Consider the following 22,082-nt stretch of genomic DNA (forward strand, 5'->3'; position numbering starts at 1 on the left):
CGTGGAAATTCCAAAGAATTTCCAGTGGAAATTCCAAAGAATTTCCCGTGGAAATTCCAAAGAATTTCCCGTGGAAATTCCAAAGAATTCTCCGTGGAATCTCCAAAGAATTTTCCGTGGAAATTCCAAAACAATTCCCGTGGTAATTCCAAAGAATTTCCCGAGGAAAATCCGAAGAATTTGCATAGTAAAATCTGAAAATTTCCATATTCCGAGGAAATTCCAAAAATTTTCTCCAGAAATTTAGAAAAGAATTTCCCGAGAAAATGCAAAAAAATCAGGAAAGTTTCGAAGAATTTCCAGAGGAAATTCCGAAGAAGTTTTCGAGGAAATGTTGAAGAATTTCTCAAGAAAAACCCAAAGAATTTCCAGGAAAATGCAAAGAAATTATGGAGGAATTCCTAAATATTTCACAAGAAAATCCAAAAACATTTTCGAGAAATTCTGAACAGTTTTTCAAAGAATTTCAAAAGAATTTTTCTTGATGAAATTCAAAAAAAAAGTTCCAAAGAATTTTTAGAACATCAAACAGCAGCATACTATCGTGTCGGTATGCTTACGGTTAAAGATATTATTCCTCTCGAATTAGAGTAAGTAAATTTTCTGTGATTGTAAAGTTACATATTGGTTTTCGCTTATTACTAAGGGCATATATTAATATGAGTACATAATTTCAATTGGGATCGCATAAGGGGAAGGGAAAATTAATATATTTTATATTCTTTCTCGTTTCAGAGAGCGAACAATGGCGCTTAAACCTAGGCTAATTACCCGAGCAGCACAAGTCAGACTAAAACGGTTGCAGCAACTAGATAGTGACCAAATCTAGTCGCATATCCGTTGCAGTAATCTATGTGGGACATGTGTGCTACTTGGGTAGCCAGGGCAAGTTTAATAGCTTCGCCCCATCCCAGGATAACAATGGAGTGACAAAAATTTCTTAGCATGGTCACTCCCAACGTCTGTTTAAACGCATTATATCATTTGCTTATGATGATATTTCTAAACTATATTCCCTACCAACCATCCAACTCCTTGACATCTATGAGGGCGTCGGTGAGTCGCTGGCCTCTCGTTAAGTAGATGTCATATCATCATTTCCTTCCCTTCCTTAGTAACAGAGAAGATGAGCGTGGCCGGCAATGGTAGCTTTCATGCTTTATCATTTTTGACTCCAATTGGGTTGCTATTAAATCCCAAATAGTAATCCATAAGCAGTTGGAGTAAGAAAGTTAAAGAAAATACATGACAGCTATCAGTATGCAATCTACGAAATACTCTGTTACAACGCAACGCAACGCAACGCAACGCAACGCAACGCAACGCGACTGACGATGCATTTCAAGGTCTCACGATTTTATCCCAAATTTCAAAACAAATCAATTAAAGACCATAACGAATGGTTTTCTGGTACGAATGAACCAAAATGTTTTTGAATATTTTCATAAGAATTGTTTTTTTAGATATGCTCGTGAATCAAAAATACGCGAGTCTTAACAGGTCGACAAAAAATATTCCAACTGGTAGTTTTCCTTATTCTAGTACCTACATTTTTCTTTTCTTATGTTCGCTTCTAGAAGAAGCTGCGAACAGGGCGAACATCCTTTCGCGCCAAGAGGAAGTGGCGATGCTGACTGCGGGTCGAACGATGTAAGTGCTTTTGTATCATCATGACTTTGTTTTGCATAACAGTAGCCCATATTTGCAAAGAAACCAAAACAATAAATAGCCGATATAAAAAAATATATCAAATAGAATTTGATTAAATGCCGTCGGAATGCAAGTTCTCTAACGACGTATCATTTAACAGCTGAATAGCTAATCAACGAAAAGGCATAATTACGCCCTGCTTCCAACTATGCATGTTCCTAATTGTTGTTGTCCGGAAATAAATAAAATATTCATGACAATCACTAATGAAAACCCAGCTGACACCCACGCCCATTTGAATCGAATGATTCAATAAGAATGCAGAATTGCTTGCAGCAATACAACTTGAATTAATCGTTTTACCAATTAAACTCATTGTGGTAGCTGATATGTCTGGAGTCGCCGGCTTTATTAGCACAGAGGCGCGATGGGAATATGAATTACAAAATTTACTGCCCAATTTGGTGAGTTATGATCAGGGTCGAAGTAATTAAACTACGGCAGAATGTGCAGCTTGACGTTAAGAGCAAAACGGTAATACTGAACCTGTATGAATTCTTGTACCATGTTTGTTTGAATTCCTATAACTTTAGTATAGATATGTTTAGGGGCAAGCCAGAGTAAACACGACGAGCGATGCGACGCGACGCAACTCACGTAAAAGAATAACAATCATTATCAACAGGCTGTCAAATTGCACTGTCGCGTCGCGTCGCATCGCTCGTCGCGTTTACTCTGGCTTGCCCCTTAGAAGAGAGCCTTGCGAGCAAAGGCGTATAGGGGAACTGTTCCGATCTCCATCTCACCGAACATATATTTATCTCATCGTGAAACAAAGAAATACGACATCAATTTCGTCGCTACTTTTTGCTCCTGCTGAAAAATCACAAAAGTAAGAAATAAATCAAATACCTTTCCATCTCACTGAATATTTATTTATCTCATCGCGAAACAAAAAAGTACAGCACCGATTTCGTCGCTTCTTTTTGCTAACATCCGTGTTCACCGCTTCAATCTTAAAAATAAGAAACTAATCAAATTCCTTTCCATTCGTGGGGTGAATATCTAAAATATAAGATGAAATCCAGGAGCGGTAACCCTAGGGTAAATGATGTATTTTGGACTTTTGGTTATATTTTGCGTGTTTTTCGACTTAGCTTTCTTCAAATAAATAGGAATTATGTGCCTCTTTGGCCTCTATTAGCGCGTATTGGCGCTAGCATTGGCAAGCTTTTAATTTGCATATCAAAATTTGTGACTACTGGAAGAAAGTATATTCATGATCTGTAGGGAAATGTTATGCTATGCCTCAAGTATTCTGCATATAAAATTTTGGTATTAGTTTTTGGTATTGTACCTCTTATGTAAGGCTAGTTCATACCAATTTCTGTTATCGAGGTCGTCGCTCCTGCTCGGGCGGAAGAGGGTGAGCTCAATGGGGCCTCTCTTCAGGACTGCCGGAATACGGGACACCCTGTGGGACACCCTGAATAATTATTGACACTTGACAGATACGACAAATCTGAGCAATGTCAAACTTGAAGTTTGACAGCGCACATAATCAGAGTCAATATCGAAGCGAACAAATAAAAAAATGAAAAGCGTACTTTCCTCCTGCATCAAAATATATCAAACTATTGCTAAAAAGTTTGTAAGGGAGGACCGAAAAGATTTTTTTGTAAAGAATCAGAAAAAAGAATTTGTTATGTGATAAGTGTAAATGTGATATATCCAACTAGTTATGAATAGGATATATCAATGCACCATAGAAGCACTCTACCGTCTAATGGTTTTTATTTGTCTGTTGCTTGGTTATTGGTAATACCCTTTCATGTTTCAAAATAACTAAATAGTTTATGGATATACAACAGTAAAGCACATGTGACGATTGAGCAAATCAAGCGACAAACGTGACCTTTAAGTGGTCTTGTTGTGTAGGGGTTATCACGCCTATCTAGAGAGTAGGAGGTACACAGTTCGAGTCCCTTCAAGGCACGTGGATTCTTTTTCGCAAATTTCATGTCAATTTGTCCATTTTGGAAAATATGCTGTTGAAACATAATCGTTGCCTTTGCCGTACAGTAGACTTTTTATTGTGGTACTTTCAACTAGGGGAGACTGGGGAGACTAGATCCCCTTTTCTGATTTCCGATGTATCACAGCCAAAAATAAATAAACATACGCGATTTCCACATGGACTCTCTAAGAAATATAATATTTAACTTTACTGATGTATGACAGTCCTTAAATTATTGTTGTTATTGATACACAATGGATTTTTTGGAGTGGTGTCCAAAATCGACTTTTACAATATTCGGGGGAAATTGATGCCTCCCCAAGAACTTGCTTTGACAAAATTAAAAAGGTGCTCTTAGATTTTTAAAATATTTATCTTTCCAAATACGCGGAATTTTTGGATTGCTGTGCGTATACATGAACATTTTTTGTTATTGAATTGGACAGCACATGCAATGTTAAAATTTTGAGAGACTTGATCCCTTTTCTATGATATCTACGCAATAATCATTTTTTCCTGGCAACCCTCCATCAGATCTGTAAAATCTACAAAAAAAATAGAAGCCTTAGAACAGATTTATATTTTTTAAATTTTTTCGTCAAATTTTTGTATGATTGACTAATGGGGGATCAAGTGTCCCCATATTGAGGCAATAACTTCAAATCCAAATATCCTAAAACTTTGATGGAATGTTGACATTTTCATCAGTACAGATCATTGAGCATATTTATGGCTTTGTGCTGTGAAAAAACGAAAGCATTTGATCATTGTTATAAAAAGTTGATAATTTTTTTTGCGTGGCCAATAAACAAATCTTTAGGAAGGCCAAAACATACAAACCGCCCTGCAGAATAAATAAGGTTGGCAATCCAAAGAATAACTCACCACATAAAGGTCATTTGTCTACTACTACTACTACTACTACTACTACTACTACTACTACTTTAGTTCTCGATAAAACAGGGGGTGGCCAAGTCTCCCCGGGGATCAAGTCTCCCCACCTTCCCCTACTTTGTTCTTATTGCATCTATAATAAAACAACAATAATTTAGTTTATTTAACGAAATACAATGAATTTATTGCTAATGGGCTCTATCCAGCTAATTGAATTTGAAGAAAAAAAAATAGAATTTATTTTAAAATGATTTATGAATCCAATCTCGTTCTGACGCGGTAATTAACGCTTCCATAATAGTTGGTTCATTGAATTATCAATTATTTTCAATCATTTCTGTCAACCCCCCACAGCCCGGCTACATCCCTGCTGAATATTCTTCGTGTGATTAGTCATTTCCATAATTTACTATCCAAATAAACGGTTTCTTCCCGTACGTCCAAACCAACACACCATGACACCTAGAAAAGTATGCGCAAAAGAAGTCACGATGGCAATTGCATCACACACTGCTAAATGCATAAATGCAAAGGTATGCAATCTGCTAGCAGTTCCGAAGCCGATAAAGTCGGAGATATCTATTCTATATGCACCTCTTCGTGTCTTCATACACAAGTGCGATCACATTTGACGACAATATTATGCGCGTGAGAGTGTCGCGCATCGCGAGGGTGCGCACAGTCGAAAGGCGACGTTGTGTTGTTGGTTGGATAGTCCAATGACTCTCGCCGATCGACCGATGCCAAAATCAATGAACGGTGAGAGAAAACAACATCACACTTTTATCCGCTGGTGGTCGGTCGTGACTCGCTCTATGACGTTTGACTAAACAGATCAGATTCAGTAGTGTCGCGCGAATATGGTCGGGCTTACTAGAATAGCTTTCCGTATTGTTTTAGCTTTCCGTCATTACTATATGCAAACGGCAGTTTAAAATTTTACATAGAAATGCACTTGTTTGAAAAATCGAGAATCATTTGCGATTACGCGTTCCGGAGCCGTGAATTTTGATTTTATAATTTGACAATTTTTCATAAATTTGTTTCAATGTTTCATTTCATTAATTTAGTTTACATCTAAACAGATAACACTGAATCAACAGTTTGACGCCACAATACATGGTTCGAGGCCGCATCTCTCCATCCTCGAAAGCGCCCTACGCTCGCCAAGTCGTTTTGCACCTGGTCTGCCCACCTTGCTCGCTGCGCTCCACGCCGTCTCGTACCTGCCGCATCGGAAGCGAACACTATCTTTGGAGGGTTGCTATCCGGCATTCTTGCAACATGCCCTGCCCATCGTACCCTTCCGGCTTTAGCTACCTTCTGGATACTGGGGTCGCCGTAGAGCTGGGCGAGCTCGTGGTTCATTCTTCGCCGACACACACCGTCTTCTTGCACACCGCCAAAGATGGTCCTAAGCACCCGTCTATCGAATACTCCGAGTGCTTGCAAGTCCTCCTCGAGCATTGTCCATGTTTCGTGTGAGGACTATTGTCCATGTGTTTCGTGAGGACTACCGGTCTTATCAGCGTATTGTACATGACACATTTGGTGTGATGGCGAATCTTTTTTGACCGCAGTTTCTTCTGGAGCCCGTAGTAGGCCCGACTTCCACAGATGATGCGCCTTTGTATTTCACGACTAACTTTGTTATTAGCCGTTAGCAAGGATCCAAGGTAGACAAATTCCTCGACCACCTCGAATGTATCCCCGTCTATCGTAACACTGCTTCCCAGGCGGGCCCTGCTCGGTTCGGTGGGAATTGTTTAGAAAGTTGGAACAGGTGGATAAGCTTGTTGCCTGCGGTAGAAGCTTATCCACCTGTTCCAACTTTCTTAACAGTTCCCACCAATTTCGTCTTCCCAGTCACAAAGCTCCTGTACTAGAATATTCCCGTGTATCGTAAACGGGGCGAGTAATCCAAGCGGATCGAAGAAACCCATAACGCAACTGTGCACGGACTAGATTTGTAAAAAACGTCACTGGATTGTTCGAGAGAACGGAAAGAATGCTCGTAGATCATCGTAAGAGTTCGAGGAGACACTATTTCTTGCAAGTTAGGTGACACTTGTACTGGAAGAGAAATAATTAAAATATAATTACAGTTTGAGCTGATCGCAAATCAACTGCTACGAAAACTAGTTCTTCCTCTGGAGATTCCGAACAGTACCAGTGGGGGACGAAATGCCAATAAGAAGAAGACGAAGAAGAAGTCGAAAAATTTCTTGTGAATATTCCGAAGGGTTAAAATTAGCCCAAGCAATCAATGTAGGTAATAATTTAGGACATGGTTTCCCAAACTGTGGGTCCCGACCCCCAAGGGGGTCGCGAGCGGATTGTTGGTGGGTCGCGCAGAACAAATATTAATTGCAGCTCGAATGCCGAACCTTTTGATCATTTTTTTCAGGAACATTATTTCAAGTTCAAACCGCATTTTATTTTAAATATCCATCACCACGCTATTTTATTTAAACATGTATGCCGAAGAGCTGTCCCCTTAATGAAGTAAAATAAAAACGCTAACATTTTGACAAACAATACCATGTTCGTCATTTTTTGCATTTGTAACGTAAATATTATACGTGAATATTTTTTATGTGTAAGAAGCCGAAACAGATGACATTCTGATTCAATTAATGCTTAATACTACTTGGTAAAATGGTTTTTTCATAGGTGGGTCGCGAGACATATAGAATTTTGCTAGGTGGGTCGCGTACGCAAAGGTTTGGGAAGCTCTGATTTAGGATTAAGAACCCTAGTTTTTTTTATGATAATGCCAATGACCAATTAGGATTATTGTAGTGCGTATAAGAAAGGTTATGTCATAGAGGAGCTTGCATTTAGTTAATCAATATAAAATTCTGAATAATGGTAATGCATTTTAAATTCATAAAAGGGTCTTAGAACTAAGGACTGGATATTCCTTGCGATATGGAACAATGTTGCAATGATATGGAAATGCTAATATCATCTTCCAAACTTAGACGTACATGTTCATGATAGAACGGCTCCATACAAAGTGGTGGCCAAAAATATTTTTTTGGTTTTTCCGCATTATTTTATAGTATTCTAGTAAGATTAGCATATAATTAATTATATTTATGCATTTTCATCGCATCCGTAAAGTGTAACTAGTATTTAACCCAGTAATGAGCTACGTATTCCTAAACAATAAACTTGAACGATTGTTTTTAATTTTAGGGGCAGTTCAAGTGCAAAGTAAAACTAGAATAAGGTTGCTATGTATAAGATTAAACAGGAGAAGTGGAGGTTGAAGACCCTCCCCTAACCAAGATTTGACCCTTCCCCATTTTTTAACGATGTCGTATAAGAGTATTCTTTTATCAATCAGGTATTTTGATGAAGAATTATTTGTCTTCCGAACCTCCCTCCCCACACAAAGTTATCTGCCCCCCCTATGGAAAATTTTTTTTCCGTACAAATGAATCATCCAAACTAATCGAAAGGATTATTTTTTAATATGTTTCCGTTATTTTTGGAAAATCATAAAGCGCGTCGGAACGACCACTGGAAAATGGATTGTGGTTTGAAAAATCACAAAGCGCGTCGGAACGACCGCTGGAAAATGAATTGTGGTTTGGAAAATCACAAAACGCGTCGGAACGACCACTGGAAAATGGATTGTGGTTTGGAAAATCACAAAGCGCGTCTGGAAGACCGCTGGAAAATGGATTGTGGTTTGGAAAATCACAAAGCGCGTCGGGACGACCGCTAGAAATGGATTGTGGTTTGGAAAACCACAAAGCGCGTCGGGATGACCGCTGGGAAATGGATTGTGATTTGGAAATTCACAAAGCGCGTCGGGACGACCGCTGGAAAATGAATTGTGGTTTGTAAAATCACAAAGCGCGTCGGGACGACCGCTGGAAAATGAATTGTGGTTTGGAAAATCACAAAGCGCGTTTGGATGACCGCTGGAAAATGGATTGTGGTTTGGAAAATCACAAAGCGCGTCGGAACGACCGCTGGAAAATGGATTGTGGTTTGGAAAATCACAAAGCGCGTATGGATGACCGCTGGAAAATGGATTGTGGTTTGGAAAATCACAAAGCGCGTCGGAACGACCGCTGTAAAATGGATTGTGGTTTAAAAAATCACAAAGCGCGTCTGGAAGACCGCTGGAAAATGGATTGTCGTTGGGAAATCACAAAGCGTGTCTGGGAGACTGATGGTAACTTACTCAAACCCCACAGGATGGGTCATATATGCCCAGCGTTTTAGATTGGCTGTGTAAAATCACAGAAGGGAGCTAGGCCACCATTTTCTTCATCAAAATTGGTTATCAGGATGTTGGCTTTACTGACAAAATATCGGAGGTCAAGTTTGACTATACCCTGAAAACCCAGATATCTAAAACCTTGCTACGCATCATGCAAACCCAATTTACGTGAATACGAGATCTTCAAGTTACTCCAAAACGTTCTTGAGTTTAGTTCATAGTCTACCACATCAATCAAGACTTTTGCAATGTCCTCATCGTCGGTATATACCCAATCTGGTGCAATAAGCATATCCTAATTTCCATTAACATGAGATCCAAAGTCCACGGTTCCCAAAATGATCTTGAGTCAACATCAAAATGCACATTGACAATGAGGTTTGCCGAATAGTCGTTCGGAAAGGAGGGAATGGTCATTAGGCTGAAACCCATTTGGCCGAATGCCACTAGGCCGAAAGTTGTTTGGCCGAATATACCATTTGGCCGAAAAGACCATTAGGCCGAAAGTCGTTTGGCCGAAAGGGTCGTTTGGCCGAAAGGGTCATTGGCCGAACGGGTCATTTGGCCGAAAGGGTCATTTGACCAAAAGGGGCGTTTGGCCGAAAGGGTCATTTGGCTGAAAGGGTCATTAGGCCGAAAGGGTCGTTTGGGCGAAAGGGTCATTTGGCCGAAAGGGTCATTTGGCCTAATAGGACGTTTGGACAAATAGGTCATTTGGCTGAATAGTTCATTTGAAAAGTTAGAAATTAGGAATGAGGAGAGAGATGCCTCAGTTCTCGCTCTTCATTATTCCCTTCTCACTGTAAAATATGAGAAGCGCGAAATGAGTAGTGAAACGTCTCATTACCCATTTTGCACTACTTACTTTTCACAGTGAGAAGTGAAAAATAAGGAGTGAGAAGTGCAACGTCTCACTTCTTACTCTTTATTTCTCACTTCTCGCTGTAAACAGTGAGTAGTGAGATGTCTCACTACCCACTTCGCATTATTCACTTTTCACAGTGAGAAGTGAAAAATGAGGAAAGAGAAGTGAGGCGTCTCACTTCTCAATCCTCATTCATCACTTCTCGCTATCAAAAGTGAGAAGCGCAAAGTGAGAAATGAGACGTCTCACTATTCACTTCACGCTTCTCACTTTTGGTAGCGAGAAGTGAGAAATGAGGAGTGAGAAGAGAGACGCCTCACTTCTCACTCCCCATTTCTCACTGTGAAAAGTTAGTAGTGTGAAGGGGGTAGTGAGACGTCTCACTACTCATTTCGCGCTTCTCACGGCCCTTTGGCTAAATGGCCCTTTCGGCTAAATGGCCTTTTCGGCCTAATGACCCGTTCGGCTAAATGACCCTTTCGGCTAAATGACCGTTTCGGCTAAATGACCCTTTCGGCTAAATGATCCTTTCGGCCAAATGACCCTTTCAGCCAAATAACCCTTTCGGCTAAATGATCTTTTCGGCTAAATTACCCATTCGGCCAAACGAAATGATCTTTTCGGCCAAATGACCCTTTCGGTCAAATCACCCATTCGGTCAAACGACCCTCTCGGGCAAATGACCCTTTTGGCCAAACGACCCTTTCGACCAAATGACCCTTTCGGCCAAACGACCCTTTTGGCCAAATAACCCTTTCGACCAAACAACCCTTTCGGCCAAACAATCCAAATATTTTTAGTATGACATCATTTGCTTCTACGAGTCGATTTCGAGTCTTAGAACATCGACTCATGGAAGGTCTATTGTACCTTGTGAAAGTAAAAAATGAAATTGTATCGGCTCAATGGACCTGCTTGGATGTTTAGTGACGCACGGATACATCGTTCAGGACATGGCTGATCGGGTCGATCATTTCTTCTGAACTCCAGGACGTTTTGCAGACCCTGAAATAATTTACGTTTATTCAAAACTCGGTAATTTCATGTATTTTGATCACATAGACATTTTTGGACATATTCTCAGCTTAGGACATTTTGTTTCCAGACATGATCCCTGATACCTTCGAGGATATATATTTACTCCAGAATAGTTTAGCCTAGGGAATCCGAAAACAAATCTACCATTATTCAGTTCTTTCCATACTAGTTTTGGCAAGATCGAGGGGGAAAACCCAAATCTGTACGTTTAATCCATTTAAAAAAAGTCGATTTATTCACATTATATTTCTTATTAGTATTTCACACCCAAAAAACAAATCTGATAATTATTGCATAAAATCTTGCCAAGGTTTCAATACAAGAAATGTAAGATACTGATACTGTATGAAAATAATATAAAACTGTAAAATTCTAATTCAATGGTGCTATTAAAATCTTCCGAAATTATATAAGCCAAATTTTTATTTAGTTTCTGTAAGGTTTTATGCCGAACTGTATTAAAATCTGCTATTGGCTGGGTGGGTGCAGTGATGATATGGTTAAAAGAGATGGCAGTCCGTCAAGTTTGTGGAAAACAGTATAAACTGCCAAGAATGCATTTATTGTACCTAATTATCTGAAAAATGATCAATATAATGCCAATTTTAATGCTTTCGACCTCCGGCCTCCAGACAAGTCACTAGATCCTGACTCTTTCTTATTCCCCAAATCCATTGTCACCCCCGATGACAGTAACTATAATTTAGAATTCTTATAATTGACTACAATTGCTAATACAGAATCGAACAATCGTATGGACGCCCCTCCCACCCCAGCAGACGTCACTGGACTTACAGTAGAAAATATCAAACGTTCTTTAAATAAACGAGAGCCAATTCGTTGCTCACGAAGGAATCCATTTGCCAGTAACTCGACTCCACTCCGACACGACACTGCTGTGTATCTCGCGAGCCAGATACGCACGGGATTTTTTATGTAATATTTCTAGTGTGCTGGCAAAAGGAACATTTGTTCTCCAAAATCGCAACATCGCCAAGGATAATAGTTTCCGGGTTGTAAAAAATCGTTTGTTAGTGTAGTGTGAAAAACTTGTGCGATCATATGTGAAAATTGCAGAGTGACATAAACGGAAATAGAACTGTGATCCCGAGACGAAAGTGTAACGGAAAAGGTAAAAATTGCTTCCGTGCAAAAATATTTCTACAAAAGATTTCAAATCAATGTGATTAAAGCGAAGAAATTGAAACGTAGAAATAGTGAGTGATATAATTGATTCTCAGCGAAAGCTGGAACCGAGCAGGTGGTAAGAGAAAAATTAGTTCATCGCCCGTTTGCGTTTGTCGTACGTTGCACACTGGGGCAAAATTTAATTTTGCCTATGTAGCGAACCTAATTTCCATGCAAATGGTTTACGTTACCAGTAGTAGATCTCTAGCGAATCTTCGTGTGTGGGTTAAAACTTTGGATTCTACTGAAGAACTTTGGAAACTATTTACATAACTAAACCAAGCTAGGAATACCAAAATGATACTAAATTCACTCGAGCAACAACAGACATCCAGAATTAATCATCGGGAAGATATAAGCTTCAATCAATGAAACAAGGTTCTGCCCCAGTGTAAGCGACTGATCGTGACGCGTTCGGTGATCTAAGCGGTGGGCGGAAGCTGCGCGAATTGTCGTCTATAACTTGTTTGAGTGTTGCAGAGCGAAATAGCAAACAGAGAGCGATTCAGTGATGTGTTGATTTATCTGAATCACTCAAAGTGCACCATCACCTCTTCGGCAATGAAATGTATGATAGAAGCCGGTTATCGTGAGAAAGATTTTCTCGCAAGAATCTCCAATCCGAATAATTTTCACCCATTTTCATCGGTACGCTGCGGAGTGCTTAGTGTCTTCTGGGTGTGCGTTTACCTACTAAGTCTAATAATAAAAGTCTATTTACACGCTTGGCACGGGCAGCAACGGTGGAAGAAATTTGGTGGTGTATTTTTAAAATCAAACATCTGTGCAACGTGAGGTGAATCTAAACTGTTGTGATTATCCGTTCGATTGAACCCGAACCGAAAGAAAACGTGAAAATGTCATGCAACGTTTAGTATCGCAGGCGGAGCTTGTGTGAGATGGTGCGTGGCGGAACAAATTGCACTGAGCATTCATCGGATGTGAGTCGTAATTTGAAAATTCTTGTGACTCATCGCCGCACCGAGAGAAGGCGAAAATCTAGCGTTGCGCATAAGCAAAACGAAGCGCGCTCATACAGAGCAAAGTGTGTGCGATTGAAAAGCTGAGATCATTAGGCTAATACTGGATGCCGCCAGCTCTATATACATATGTATGTAGAGTCAATGATGTGGAACCAAACTACAAAGAACAACAAATGCTAAACAAAACACTAGTGCAATGGGAAAGTTAATATCCTGCATAGCTGCACTGCAACATCATAAAATGCGTTTGACAAAATCTTAGAAGTACACCTGCTTAAGTGTAAACAAGTGTTCATCGAAGAAAGAATTTTCTCTTACAGATTGTTGAAACAAGAATTTCATAGTTATTTAGTATTTACAGGAAAGTGATCTACGTTTCAAAGCCGATGTTCAACCAGTTGAAGCATTTTTAGTGGAACGTCAGGTCTGAAAGACAAATTTGTTCAATTTCACACTTCAATTTTACATTTCCAACATATAGAGGTGTAGTGAATACGGCTACGGGTTAACTGCAACAAGTACGTCCATTATCGAAAAGTGAGGATCCAAGGATGATTGATTTTAGTATGTGTTTTGTGTAGAAACTAGCGACGAGCAATATTAGGTGATAAATGTAAAGGTTCCTGGTCCAATCCAAAAGTATATTGACTAGTATCTAGACATGCGAGAGTCTAGATTTGATAGTTCCATCAGTATACGGCAGGAATGAAGAATATTCTATAGAAGAATATTTGTGATGGTATAAATTTCACGACCTTCCTTCTGTCAACGTCCCGTAAGAAGAGGGAGGGAAGAGTATCAGTGTGGAAGCTGATATCTCTCCACTGGCCAATGCACTGCAGTGGAAGAAATTGTTTATCGTCTTTTTTTATTCTTTTCATATTTCAAGGCAACAAACACAAATAAACGCGAAATGAAATTAAAAAATCATTCCTTATCTTTGTCAATTTTGGCAGATTTTCAGTTCTTCACTTCGTAGTACATACCAGCCCTTATAACATCGACCGACTTATTGTGGTTTTATAGCACGCCTAAAATGTAAATTGGTGTCTCCAAGAGCATAATAAAATCATGATTGTTACTTAGCAGGTCTAAGAAAGCCCCTAGCAAAGATACATCAAAGAGCCACCTTTCCATAGGCAAAGTTCCTCCAGTTGCAGAATCTCTGCCAGGTTGACCTTTTGGAGACTTATTAAGAATACTAAGGATAATTCTGTAGATGCGCTGTTCTTTAGAGGTATTTTCCATCTTTGATCAGCTAAGGTAAGAAACACGGCATACAAAAACAAGGCACTATCGATACGTACGTAAACATAAATTTTCACTGTAAACAATTGACGTCACTGCTATCGCTGCTCGGGACAAAGCAAGCCAACGCTCTACGATTGAGTTTGGCCATCTTTTGCACTCGTTCACACTGTGATAGCAATCACGTCACTTTTGAACTGTCATTTTTTTCACGAGCCTACCTTGATTCTGTATACCGTGGGTAAGAAAGATGACGCCAATCAGAACGCCAACTTGGATTGACCGTAAAGCAATACTAAATGCAATTCAGAACGCTGGCTTAGCACAGTCGATTTGGCGTTACAGAAGAACATTCAGAGCGCTTACAAAAAAAAAACTGTGGCAGAACGTGTTGGAAATTCTGAGAGCGACTTTCCAAGATTCCTATTTTATAGGAATATGGCTGGCAAAATAAAAGAAAGGATGGATTTAAGATGACGGCAGTGTTTTACAGAACGTAGTTGATCCGGTAGATCAATTGATTCGAAATCTGGAACAGTTTGGAGAACTTAGAACATCTGGTGTATGAATGATTGAATTGCTAGTTATACATATGAGCTATATGGACTTGACATGCGTGGGCTCGATGGGATGACGTCGATGTGGTACGGAGCGAAGTTAACCTGGAAAACCAATCGATCTGAACTCCGGGACAGGGTTACATCGATGTGGAAGTTGACCTGGAAGACCAAATGATCTGAACTCCGAAAAAGTTTGGAGATCTTATAACACCTGGTTTAGGAATTATTCCATTGCAAGCTAGATGCAAAGGCTCCATGAACATGCGTGGGCTTGATCAGGTGATGTCGGTGTGATACAGAGTGTAGTTGACCTGGTAGAACAATTGATCTGAACTCCGGAACAGTTTGGAGAACTTACAACACCTGGTTTAGGAATGATTGGATTGCAAATTATACCCAAAGGTTCAATGGGCTTTCGTGGGCTTGATTGGTTGACGTCGGTGTGGTAAGAACGTAGTTGACCAATTGATATGAACTCCATAACGATTTGGATAACTTAAAACTACTGTAGGAATATTGTTTGTATTACCTATTACGATTGGCAGCGTCCTGACTCACGGTGTTCCAGGAAAAAACTGAACATCCCTACAAACGCAAAACACCAGTATTATGAAACAACGTGAGATAGATCGATAAACAGAATTTTTTAAATTGAACTTTATGTTTTTGTGCGGGAGACGGCCCACTGTGCGCACTACCACCACGCTGATTGAAAGCGAAGACTACCTTCGATACACTCATTTATCTGGATTGAGGACCGAGGATAGGTGATAAACATTGAAGCAAAACAAACCACACAAAAACGTTATTAAAAAGTAAAAACGTGGTTTAATATATATTCTCTTAAACTAAACATACATTATTGGTTGGTAAATCTATTTTCTACTTATTGATTATTGGATTTGTAAGTACACTTGAACTTAAATTTAAAATGAAATAAAATAATTAATAATCATGCAATACACAGACAAAATAAAATCAACTAAAAGGTTGTGGACAGTGACAGGCAGTTAAAAAGATTAAAGGAAGGACTAATAACGTAAGTCTTATTAAAACAGGAAGTTAAAATGTATACTAACTTAATAATAAATCCACAGCTTATAGCATACTCCAAATTTAAAAGCGAGTTTGCTAACAAGTGTCCGAAAAGTTCCTGCTGTCTCATCCTCCACAACAAACTATAAGGTTATTACCTGCAAGGGAGAGTGCTTTCCGTTGATCGCCATGTCAACATCAAAGAAGACGGGGGAAAGAAGGCATGGAGTTGTCAGACAATTAACTGACGAAGAAAGTTCGGTGCTCGCTCGTTGCCCCCTTTGCGATCGCCCGGATGTTGCCGACAAATGGATGGTGCAGTGCGATCTGTGTGAGAGGTGGTTTCACTTCTCGTGTGCGCGGGTTGATGAAGGCATTAAGGACCAGAGCTTTGCGTGTGTTACGTGTGCACTCCAACACGTCAGGGAATCCACTAGGTCGGTCGCATCCAGTAGCAGTTCAGCCCGAAGAAGACTTGAACTTCAGCGTCTGGAGGAGGAAAAGGCACTGCAGGAGAAGCTCCTTACAGAGCAAGCGGAAGAAGAAGCTGCATTCCAGAACAAGGCGTTCGAAGAAGCGAAGGAAAGAAGGAAGAGGATAATGCGAGAGAAATTGGAAATCGCGAAGCGTTACATCAACAAGAAATACGAAGTGCTACAGGAGGAAGAACGATCGAACGACGCTAAGAGCCGGAAGAGTCATTCCAGCACACATAGCAAGAACAGCGACGTGGAGAAGTGGGTCGAGAACCAGCAGAATTTGGTCATGGAAACTGGATCCGGGACGAATCAGCTCCCCATCGGTTCCACACCGATCTCTGAAGCGAATCCCACAGCATCATTCGCTGGCAACTTGAGTGGCGGGGAAGGTGGCGGTATACTTCCAACATCTACTATGCGATCTGAGATCCCTAATCAATCTGGGGCAGCTATCGGCCCATATGATCGTGAGAATAACGCATCGTTGGGAATATTGGTGCCCAATTTCACACAAACCTCTGCACGGCTTGTTTCTATTCATCCTGCTTCGCTACCTACTACTTCTGGCACCCCGGTGCGTCAGCAGCAGATTGCTCAAACCAGCAACATTTGCACGGCAAACGACGTCTCCCCTCCGATGGCCTCCCAACAAGTTCAACCGCCGGTGAACATGAATATTTCTCCACAGGACATCGGCCATAATTCTAAAGCAGCTCTAGAGCGAGAGGTACAGGAATTACAGCAGCAGTTATCTAACATGAAGCGTGTATCCAGCCAGTTCGATCGAAACCTAGCTTTAGGAAGAAACAGACCGTCGATAGAAGCAAATACTAGTTTAAGTAATACAACACGTGCAGGTATGTCAAACTTGCATGTCCCGTTACTAGAATTAGGTAGACAAGCTCAAATCTCGCATAGTTGTCCTATAGGGACTCAAGCTAGGGTCAGTTTCGCTGAGCAGAATATTCCTCAGAATACTGTATCGAGTTCCAGTTCAATGTTACACAGGAACCCGTCAAATTATTTGCCATATAGTCAACCAGAAGTTTCTAACTACTCTTTAAGTAACGTGCCTGTAGTTTCCGCCAGCAATTCGTGTCACCAGTTTGGACTAAGCGTTCCGAATTCTTTCGTCGCGAGTGGAAGAAGTGATGCAAACTCGTTCATCGCAAGTGCTCCTCATATCCAGCAATCTGCTTTCCCGACCAGTGTATCATCCTACCCATTCGTCGCGAGTGTACCGAGTGTTCCAAATCCTGTAGTCACACCGGCAGTTTCCCAAGTGTACAATCCAATCGTCTCGCTGTGCGGACCGAGTTCACAACAAATCGCCGCAAGGCACGTCGTACCCAAGGAGCTACCTGAATTCTTCGGCGATCCCACAGATTGGCCGTTGTTCGTAAGCAGTTATTACAACTCAACTCGTATGTGTGGGTATACAGACGACGAGAATCTTATGAGACTTCAGCGCTGCTTGAAGGGAAATGCGAAGGAGGCAGTTCGTGGACATCTATACCATCCGTCTTCTGTGCCACAGATCATGAACACCTTGGAGACACTGTACGGACGCCCGGAACTAATAGTGAAGTGCCTAATGAGCAAAGTCTACTCAACGCCGGCGCCAAAAGCGGACAAATTGGAGAGCCTCATCAGCTTCGGACTAGTTGTGCAGAACCTTTGTAGCCAGCTGCAAAGTATGGGAATGATTACTCACCTATCAAACCCGTCTTTGCTGCAAGAACTGGTGGACAAGCTTCCCGCCAATATTAAACTAGACTGGGCAATATACCAACGACAGATTCCTGTGGTGGATTTGCGAGCGTTCGGCGCTTATATGAATTCGATAGTATCTGCAGCCAGCAATGTTACACTCTATACAGAGCCGGTGAAACGGTTGGAGAAGTTTAAGGAAAAGAAAAGGGTTCGTTAACGCGCATTCTACAGAAGTAGATCTAAAACTGATAGTGCAGTGAAGAAGGATGAATTCAACGTTATTGCAGCATACCAGCCGAAGCCGTGTTTAATGTGCAAGAAGGATGGACACAAGTTGAGAGATTGCAACAGTTTCAAGCAATTGTCACTGGAGAAACGTTGGAAGACCACTCAGCAATTGAGCTTGTGTCGTCGGTGCTTAATTCCTCACGGTAAATGGCCATGCAAAGCCACGGTCTGTGGCATTGGCAACTGCGACGCACGTCATCACAAACTTCTACATCCCGGAGATCCTCAACAATCGACTGCTGCAGTCACAGCGTCAACGAAAAGTCGGGCTACTCCAACAGCGACATTGAACGTTCATCGTCAGCTTCCGTGTCCAGTGCTCTTTCGGATTCTTCCCGTAACACTGTATGGGAATAGTGCGTCGATCAACACGTTGGCATTTCTCGACGATGGGTCATCACACACGTTGATTGAAAAGGATTTGGCAGATGAACTTGGCGTTGAAGGCAAAGTGGAACCCTTGTGCATGCAGTGGACCAGCAATATCAAACGGATCGAAAGCAATTCTCAAAATATCCAGCTTCAAATATCAGGTGTTGGCAGCGATCGCAGGCAAACATTGGATTACGTGCGAACCGTTGAAAGTTTAGATCTTCCTCCACAGTCTTTGCAGTACGAAGTGATGGCAGACAAATTCGACTACCTCAAAGGCCTGCCAGTGCACAGCTATTCTACTGCTGCACCTCGTATCTTGATTGGTGTCGACAATGCCAAACTGTTGCTGACGTTGAAAAAACGGGAAAGAAAGTACAGCGAACCAGTTGCGACGAAAACGAGGCTAGGTTGGACCATATACGGTAAAGCTGAGGGTCTGGCAGTAGCGTCCGAACATCTTCTCCACCACATTTGCGCATGTACGACTGATCAACAGCTGCACAATTCAGTAAAAGATTTCTTCTCCATCGAAAACGTGGGTGTCGCTCTAGTTCCACAAGTAGAGGCCGAGGAAGATCGGAGATCACGTGAAATCCTGGAGAAAACTACCATCCGCACAGCATCCGGAAGATTTCAGACAGGTTTATTGTGGAAGTTTGACTGTGTTGAGTTTCCTGATAACCGATACGTAGCAGAGAAGCGATTGGCGTGCCTAGAGAGAAGTTTGGCCAAGAAACCCAACTTATACGCAAATGTCAGACAACAGATCCTCGATTATCAGACAAAAGGCTATGCGCACAAGCTTACCGACGAAGAATCAAGCAGTAGTGCACCCAAAAAGGTCTGGTATTTGCCATTAGGGGTGGTGCAGAATCCTAACAAGCCTGGTAAGGTACGTGTCGTGTGGGACGCCGCGGCAAAAACGGGCGGTGTTTCGTTGAACTCCATGCTGATGAAGGGCCCGGACCTTCTCACTTCGTTATCATCCGTGTTGTTCCGATTTCGTCAACGAGAAGTTGCCATCACGGGTGACTTGAAAGAAATGTTCCACCAGATCATAATTCGACCGGAGGATCGCCAAGCGCAGCGCTTTCTGTGGCGCGACAATTCAGAGGATCCGGCGGAGGAGTACGTGATGGACGTAGCGACGTTTGGGTCAACATGTTCACCATGCTCTGCCCAATATGTTAAGAACAAGAACGCAGAGGAATGGAAACATGTGTACCCGGAAGCTTCAGCAGCCATAGTGGAGAACACCTATGTAGATGACTACGCAAACAGCTCCGATACAGTGGATGAAGCTGCTTGCCTTGCCGTAGAGGTGAAAGAAATCCACGCAAGTGCAGGCTTTGAAATCAGAAATTGGCTTTCCAATTCCAAACAAGTTCTCCAAAGGATTGGGGAACAAAGTACGGAATCATCGAAAAGTTTCATTGCGGAGAAGTCTACTGACTCAGAGCGAGTCCTGGGTATGACATGGCAGCCAGAAAGTGACGAACTTACCTTCGCTCTTAAGTTTCGGCCTGACGTGCAACATCTCCTATCGGAAAATGTCATCCCTACGAAGCGCCAGGTTCTAAGAGTCGTAATGAGTGTCTTCGACCCACTTGGGCTTGTTGCATCGTTCGTTGTAGAAGGAAAATGCTTGATTCAAGATATTTGGAGAGCGCAAGTGGATTGGGACGATCAAATTCCAGAAAATCTAGACACTCGATGGCGAAGCTGGTTGAAGGTGCTCAATAATCTCAACCAGGTAAAGATTCCTCGCTGCTACTTTCCTGGATACGAACCTCGTAGCCTGCATAGCTTGGAACTCCACGTATTCGTTGACGCAAGTGAAGAAGCATATGCTTGTGCTGCTTATTTCCGGATTGTAGACCGCGGACAAGTACGCTGCACACTTGTGTCGGCCAAAACCAAAGTAGCTCCTCTACATCCAATAATGTCAATTCCGCGACTGGAACTACAAGCTGCAGTTATCGGAGTTCGCCTGATGAAGTCGGTACAGGACAATCACACGCTACCGATTAGCCGTCGTTTGTTCTGGGAGATTCCAAAACGGTGCAGTCCTGGATTCGTTCAGACCAGCGGAAGTATCGGCAGTTTGTGGCATACAGGATCAGTGAAATTTTGAGCGAAACAAGTGTAGATGAATGGAGATGGGTCCCAACATGACTAAATGTAGCAGATGACGCCACGAAATGGGGAAAAGGGCCTAACTTTCAAACAGGCGGTCGTTGGTTCACCGGACCGTCGTTCCTTTACGAGGATGAGTCATCTTGGCCAAATGAGTACTCGCCACCAGATACTCCTGAAGAAATGCGCTCGGTACAGGCCCATCACCGAGCAATTCCGGAAACCCTAATAGCTTATCAACGTTTCTCTAAATTTCAACGATTACTACGAACAATGGGTTACGTACTTCGCTTCATCGCTCGCTGTCAAAGAAAGTCTAAATTAGAAGATCCTTGTATTGGGTTTTTGTCGAAGCAAGAGTTGCAAGCAGCAGAAGTTGTATTGTGGAAACTAGTGCAGACCGAAGAGTATCCCGAAGAATTGCTAACGATCCGCAAGAATATGAAGCAGCCTCCAGAACATGCGAAGCATTTGGCTCATAGTAGTCCACTACGAAAGCTGTCAGTTTTCCTCGACGACCACGGTGTGCTACGGATTGATGGAAGAATTGGTTCTGCTGAATTCGTACCATACGCACCGAAGTATCCCGTAGTTCTCCCGAAAAAACATCGTTTTACAGAGTTACTTGTCGAGTACTTTCACCAACAGTACGCACACGGATATAGGGAAACTGTAACAAACGAGCTTCGACAGGTCTTCTATATTCCCAGTTTAAGAACTCTTGTCCGAAAGGTGGCCAGAGAATGTGTTTGGTGCGCAGTGTACCGTGCTGTTCCCAAAATACCACGAATGGCACCCCTTCCAGCTCCTCGAGTTACACCATACGTTCGACCATTTAGCTTCATCGGTATCGACTATTGCGGTCCCTTCTTAATTCGCATCGGAAGAAGCAGTGTGAAGCGATGGATTGTACTCATCACTTGCTTGACTATACGAGCTGTACATCTAGAGATAGCTTACACTTTATCCACTGAGTCGTGCAAGATGGCTCTCCGGCGGTTTATAGCCAGAAGGGGTGCCCCGCAGGAGATATACAGCGATCAAGGCACGAATTTCGTCGGTGAAAGTCGGGAGCTACGTGCAGAAATTACGGCTGTTCAGTCCGCATGGCGGACTGAAAGATGAAATTCTTAACCACTAACAGCATGCGCCTCCAAATCATCGTTGGATGCAATCGACGCTCAGAACGACGATGGGAACATAAACAACAACAGCAGCACCTACACGACGTCTATCCATCAAGCGAAGCAGCACCCGTCGCCGACGACGCGAGAGAGTGAGTGTCAGCATATCATCGACGCGACGCCGCGGTGAGTACCACTGAATGCGAGAGATGTGTCACCGTGCAGTGGCGCGCAAGGGCAATCGTCATC

The 22,082-nt window shown here is 41.9% G+C and overlaps 2 protein-coding genes across 6 annotated transcripts in view; both read left to right on the forward strand.

Annotated features, from left to right (window-relative positions):
• Positions 1-11,561: 11,561 nt before the first annotated feature.
• LOC134204444 (uncharacterized) overlaps positions 11,562-22,082 on the forward strand; it is a 56,009-nt gene continuing 45,488 nt past the window's right edge. For 3 of the 5 annotated variants that reach the window (XM_062679262.1, XM_062679264.1, XM_062679266.1), the window contains exon 1: positions 11,562-11,836. The gene's annotated coding sequence lies outside the window, so the exon portion shown is untranslated. Of the gene's footprint in view, positions 11,837-12,674; positions 12,834-22,082 lie in introns of those variants that run through there. The other 2 variants (XM_062679265.1, XM_062679263.1) reach the window with 2 other exon arrangements.
• LOC134204441 (uncharacterized) lies at positions 18,221-20,707 on the forward strand. Its single transcript, XM_062679261.1, has one exon. The coding sequence runs from the start codon at positions 18,221-18,223 to the stop codon at positions 20,705-20,707; it is 2,487 nt and encodes an 828-aa protein (XP_062535245.1).

This window comes from Armigeres subalbatus, unplaced genomic scaffold (genome assembly GCF_024139115.2).
Source record: "Armigeres subalbatus isolate Guangzhou_Male unplaced genomic scaffold, GZ_Asu_2 Contig58, whole genome shotgun sequence".
Lineage (NCBI taxonomy): Eukaryota > Metazoa > Arthropoda > Insecta > Diptera > Culicidae > Armigeres > Armigeres subalbatus.

Excerpts from the sequence above, each read along its gene's own strand:
- LOC134204441 (XM_062679261.1), top strand. The coding sequence starts at position 18,221 with ATGTGCAAGAAGGATGGACACAAGTTGAGAGATTGCAACAGTTTCAAG.